The following is a 6,102-nucleotide window of genomic DNA, read 5'->3' as shown; positions in this document are numbered from 1 at the left end:
CGGGCCTCTAGTCTATATATATAAAAGGCTAATATGCAAAGTGTCCCTCTGACCATTCAACCGGTCACTATGACACATATTGACCACGAGGGGTCAGATGCTCATGCAGGAACTGCCATGACTCTCATTGGCCATTTACAAAGAAATGGTACTGCGAACCTGGCGCCGATAAAGCAACACTCAGCTTCCCCCAAGTGGGACACAGGCCCTGCCACCACCCCAGAGTGACAGCCCACCAAATTGCAGCCAACGCTGCCAAGACCCCATGGTGCAAAATACAGCCCACAGCCCAGCCCAGCCTGGAAATGGTGGCTGTGGGCGCCAGGTAATGACATCACGTAGCAACACCCAGCTTCCTCTCCCTAGCAGCTAGCCTCCTTGGAGTTTCTTCAGCCCAGGAACACAACTTGCTTTATAGCCAGGTGCAATCATTTTACAGTTTAACCAAATGTCTGTGAAACGTTTTCACGTGCCTCATCTCATTTGATCCTCACAGAAGTCCTGGAGTAGGTAGATAGGAGACTTGGTGGAATCCTATTTTCTTTTCATTATCCAGAAAATGGAGATTTAGAAAGTTTAGAACCTTGACCCCACTGAAAAGAAGTAAGAAATGGTGGAACTTGAAAATGACTTCAGGTTTTCTCACTGCACAGAATATAGTCAAACACTGCTGCAGTTAAATATTTTATCCTTTGTTCTCCCTGCATGATCTACAATAATAATCTGCTTCATGTTGATTATTTACTGCTGTGTTGCTGACAATTACCTGAAAGAGAAGTTGGGGTACTTCACTGGGCTGGAAAAAGTTTAGCTAAATCAGAAAGCAGGTCTAAATAAGCAAGTTTACTCTATATGTATAAAAGGCTAAGTTGACTAGCGCATGTGTGATACATATAAAGCTCTCACTGTCGCCAATCGCATACGTGTTTCGATTTATCATTGTAGATCATAAATTTGGTTGACGCTTCTATTATAGAGAAAGGGCAAAAAGTGATATTAAAATATTTCTTCTAATTAATTTCCTTTCAATGTGCCCGAATCTGTGCACTGGGCCACTAGTGTTTTATATCAGTAGACAAAAGAAACATTATTCAAATCATAGAGTAAAAAAACTGTCCATTTTTAAAGAATTCAAATGGATCAAAATTTTAAATATAAGAAGGAATTCTTATCATTTGCAACAGCATGGATGGAACTGGGAAGCATTATGCTAAGTGAAATAAGCCAGTCAGAGAAAGATAAATACCACATGATCTCACTCATTTATGGAATATAGTGAACAACATAAACTGATGAACAAAAACAGATCCAGAGACAGAGAAGCAGCGATCAGACCGTCAAACCTCAGAGGAATAGTAAGGGAGGGTGGGGGTAAGGGGGAGAGATCAACCAAAGGACTTGTATGCATGCATATAAGCCCAACCAATGGACACAGACAACAGGGGGGTGAGAGCAGAGTGAGGAGGGTTGGGGGTTAATGGGGGGATGAGGACACATATGTAATACCTTAATCAATAAACAAATTAAAGATTGAAAAAATAATAAAATAAATAAAAATTTAAAAAAATTAAATATAGCCCTAGCCAGTTTGGCTCAGTGGATAGAGCATCCGCCTGAAGACTGAAGGGCCAGGTTTGATTTGGATCAAGGGCACATACCAGGTTGTGGGCTCGATCCCCAGTAGGGGGCGTACAGGAGGCAGCTGATCAATGATTCCCTCTCATCATTAAAGTTTCTATCTCTCTCTCTCCCTTCCTCTCTGAAATCAATAAAAATATATAAAATTAAAACTTTTTTAAATATAAGAAAGGAACTATAAAGATATTAAAAGGATAAAACATATGTAAATATTTATTTAATTGGAAGAGAGGGGATTACTTTCAAAGCATAATCCCAAAGACAGAAACAATCATAAAAGAAAAAACTTTGTAAGATTTCAATATGTAGAACTTTAAAAGTATGACAAAATAATCATTAACAAATGGGAAAGTTTTTTTTAAATTAAATAACAAGAGGTCTAACAAATCTGTTTTAAAGATGAATAGCCAATAGAAAAATAGATTAAAACCTATAAATGAGTAACCCCAAATCACCAATAAACATATTAAAAATATAAAATATGTTTAACCCCACTAGAAAGTACATTGTTTTGTTTTGATTTTTTAAAATAATATCCAAATCTGCACCTAAAATAAGCATTCTGCTAAAATGATGATGAGAGTATAAAGCTAGTACAGCTTTTATGGAGAACAAACTTGGAAGTTCATATTAAAAGACTAAAAAAGTGCATACCCTTTGAATCAGCAATTCCACTTCTAAAAATTTATCTAAGAAAATAAATGATGGCAAATGTACACAATGGACTTTTTAGAAGAGCCATTAAACATGGTTTGTAGAAATATCTTTACTGCACATAAAACTGTCACAAAATATTTAGCATAAAAAGGTTATTAAACTGAATATATAAATACTTACGATAAATCTGTATACACCGAAAACTTCCAAATGGATGTAGTGTATTTTTAAATTTTAATAGTAGTAGTATCTCTGGAAGTCAGGTTTCCAAGTTCTCTTCTTCTCACTTTTCTCTATTTTCTAATTTTGGCACACTGAAAATCTTTTTTTAAAAAAATATATTTTTTATTGATTTTTTACAGAGAGGAAGGGAGAGGGACAGAGAGTTTGAAACATCGATGAGAGAGAAACATTGATCAGCTGCCTCCTGCACACCCTCCACTGGGGATGTGCCGCAACCAAGGTACATGCCCTTGACTGGAATCGAACCTGGGACCCTTCAGTCCGCAGGCCGATGCTCTATCCACTGTGCCAAACCGGTTAGGGCTGAAAATCTTTTTTTTTTTTTTAAGGCTTTCCAAAGTTACACCACCAAGGAATTGCACGGAAAAGCTGAGAACATTCCTAAGAGTCCCCTAATCTATGCACTTATCATAAGGTTATTAATTAGGTTTTCTGCCTCACTACAATGTGGCCTCCCACAAAATAGAGCTGAGTCTCCCTTGTTTTTTTAATGCCTCTTTTAGTGTATGGCATAATAGTAAGATGAATGAATGAATGATTACCTCTAGGAGAGGGCTAAGACGCCTAAGGTTTAGATTCTGTATAGGAAACACACAATCACTTACAAACACCCAAGGCTGGCCACAGAGCCTCTCAGTAAATACCAATTCCATTTAACCAACTACTCAGACTGGCAAATCCTTAACTTTTCCTTGACTCCTCTTTCTCTCACACCTCACATTCAATCTATCAACTAATCCAGCTGAACAAATCTTGTATGTTCCATGTTAAAATGTGTTCTCACAATCACTTCCCTGCTACCACCCTGGCCTAAGCCAGGAATTATCTCTTGCCCAGACAACTGTAATAGTCCCCGACCTGGCCTCCATGCTTCCACTCTGATGCATTGTATTCTTCACACAACAGTTAAAAATACCTTCTAAAAGGCAAATCTAATCATGCAAGTCCAAGCTCAAAACACCGAATAACTTGCCATCACCTGTAGATTAAAATCCAAAGTGTTCCCCATGGCTGACAAGTCCGGCATGATCTGCCTCCCCGCCTCCTTTGAACTCATTCTCTCACCCTCTTGGCTCACAGGGCTCCTGCCACACTGGCCTGCTTACTATTCCTGGAACTTTCAAGCACCCTCCCTTCCCTATCCCTTCCCTATCCCTGTCGTTTTTCTCTCTTTGCTGGGAATGCACTTCTTAAAACTGACCTCATCAAAAAGACCTCTGCTTTAAAAAGTCGCTTTATCAAATGCCTCTCTTTAACGACTTTTTAAAAGTAGCAATCCTTCCCAATCGACCTTCACTTCCCCTTCCTTTATTTTCCTTCAGGGTACCACCTGTCATTATATTATATATTAATCTGTTTATTGTCTCTCTTCCACTAGAGATTTTCTATTGGGCAAAGACTTTGTTTTCTTAAACATTCGCTATCAAGCACTTGGAACAGTGCCTGCCACCTTGGAGGTATTGAATAAATACTTATGAGATAATTAGGTAAATGAATAAATGAATGAATGACTTCGGCAAGATGTGCTTCAAGTTCTCATGTAAACACAGTATCTGGGCCAGTGTCTGCTCTAAACTCTAGAATATCTCCTGAGGTCAACACCGAAAAGGAATGTAATAAAGCAGGTGTTATAACATCACAGTATTTAACAATGACACTGATGTTGATGATTACTGTCAATTGGCCTGGAGTTCTCCAAGCCCCAGAAAGCTCCCCCATCTCTCATCCCACTACCATTTAAGACCCACATCCACCTTATTGAAACAGAGTTTTCCTAAGAATTTATGAACAGATTTAATAGGCACTGTAAGCTATTCCCATGAGGAAACTAGTTACTGAACACTGTTTCCTGATATGTGGCCCTGTAACACGGATCTGCTTTGCTAAAGTCACTAATGATTTCCCATTGGCTTAATTCCACCAGTGCAAAGAGGCAAGGAGAGGCCCTGCGATGCACACGGGCGTTCTCAAGGCATGTGTAAGTGAAGCCTCAGGGTGCCAAAGTCAGCCGTGGTCTATGCCACAGATTGAGTAACTAAAAACAAAGTACGTAAGTTAGAGAATTATTTACTTAAAAAATAAACTGGACTGTAGACAGTGTCAAATACACTTCCTTTCTGACTTACATTCTTGAAAAAAAGCTAATGCAGAAAATAACCCTAGTTGACCATCTTGTCATTTAAGTAAAATCTGAATGATACTCCTGTCTGTGAACCACAGTGCTTCAAAAATACATGGTTTTTCAAAACACCAGCGTAAGAGCAGAATAGTACAGAACCCAGGCTATGGAGTCAGGCCAGCCTGGGTTAGAATTCCATTTCTGCCACTTTGTTGCTGTGTGATCTTTGATAAGTTCTCCTAACTGCTCCCGGCTAATGCAAAGACGCGTTCCATAGAGTTCTTATAAGGAATGAGACTATGCATGCAAACTACTTAGTAAGTACACCTTGCCCCGCCAGCCTGATTCAGTGGTTGAGCATAGACCTATAAACCAGGAGGTCAGGGCTGGATTCCCAGTCAGGGCACATGCCTACGTTGCTGGCTCCTTCCCCAGTGCGGGCGTGCAGGAGGCAGCTGATCAATGATTCTCTCATCATTGATGTTTCTAGCTCTCTCTCCCTCTCCCTTCTTCTCTGAAGTCAATAAAAATATATATATATTTAAATGTACATCTTGTCCCGGCCAAAGATAATCATAGGATGGGAAAATGACCTGCAGCAGGTGGAACCATGAAGACAGCGGAAGGTGAAAGTCTGCAAACATCTGCACACACTGGCAATCAATCAGGAAAATGTCCTCCACACGTCTATAAATTAGAGCATCCATTAAACACACGCACATCGCATGCCTTGAGAAGAAAGAGCAACTTTCTTCTTATCCCAATCAGCTTTAAAAGTTATGCAGCCTTCACACCTGCACTGACCATCCCTAACCTTACACTTGCAGGTCTGTCTCCTCAACCCATGTGCTGCAAAACCCCAAATCTGACTCCCTGAGGCCTAACCGCGAAAATGAAACCCTGAGACGTTACTAGATACAGTTAGCATTTACTTAGCAAAACACAATAGTCCCCTGCAGTATCCAGGTAGCTGAAACAGTAATCCCCGCCTTAGGCTTTATGGGTGACAGCACGTCCTTTCCATCCACGCTTCAGTGGAGAACTGAGGCGGTAAGTGCACCACAAGTAGCAAGGCCTGTGCTCTAAGGAAACTTCCGCTTTCCAGTTACTGAGGTCGGGGCGCGGGTCAGCCTCCATCCAGCCGGGGCCCCAGCGGTGCGCTTCTTCAACAGCACATACACTGCCTTGGCAGTGCCCGCCAAAGACCACAAGCTGCATAGGGGAAGTCGGTGCCCAACAGAGGAGAAGAGCCCGGGGCAGGGGGCTCCCAGGCGGGTCCCGGGCCTCCCACCACGAAGGGAAGGCGGGCGCAGGCTCGCGGGGGCGGCCACACAGGGTACCTGGATGAGGTTGCGCTGGAGCAAGGCGGTGTGCACGCAGCCGGGGACCTCCCCGGGCAGCTCCAGGGAGCCGTTCCCGTTGCGGATCCTCCAACTTCCCCGCAA

The 6,102-nt window shown here is 41.7% G+C and overlaps 1 protein-coding gene across 1 annotated transcript in view; it reads right to left on the bottom strand.

The window, feature by feature from the left end:
• The window catches only part of MANBA (mannosidase, beta A, lysosomal), a gene marked incomplete at its 5' end in the record, with an annotated part of 117,379 nt that extends 111,283 nt beyond the window's left edge, over positions 1 to 6,096 (bottom strand). The window contains one exon of the mRNA XM_005862299.2: positions 5,998 to 6,096. Within this exon, the coding sequence (XP_005862361.1) occupies positions 5,998 to 6,096 (99 nt within the window). The remainder of the gene's footprint in view (positions 1 to 5,997) is intronic.
• Between the last annotated feature and the right edge of the window lie 6 nt (positions 6,097 to 6,102).

This window comes from Myotis brandtii, unplaced genomic scaffold (genome assembly GCF_000412655.1).
Source record: "Myotis brandtii unplaced genomic scaffold, ASM41265v1 scaffold163, whole genome shotgun sequence".
Lineage (NCBI taxonomy): Eukaryota > Metazoa > Chordata > Mammalia > Chiroptera > Vespertilionidae > Myotis > Myotis brandtii.
This window is presented reverse-complemented; position numbering and strand designations above follow the sequence as displayed.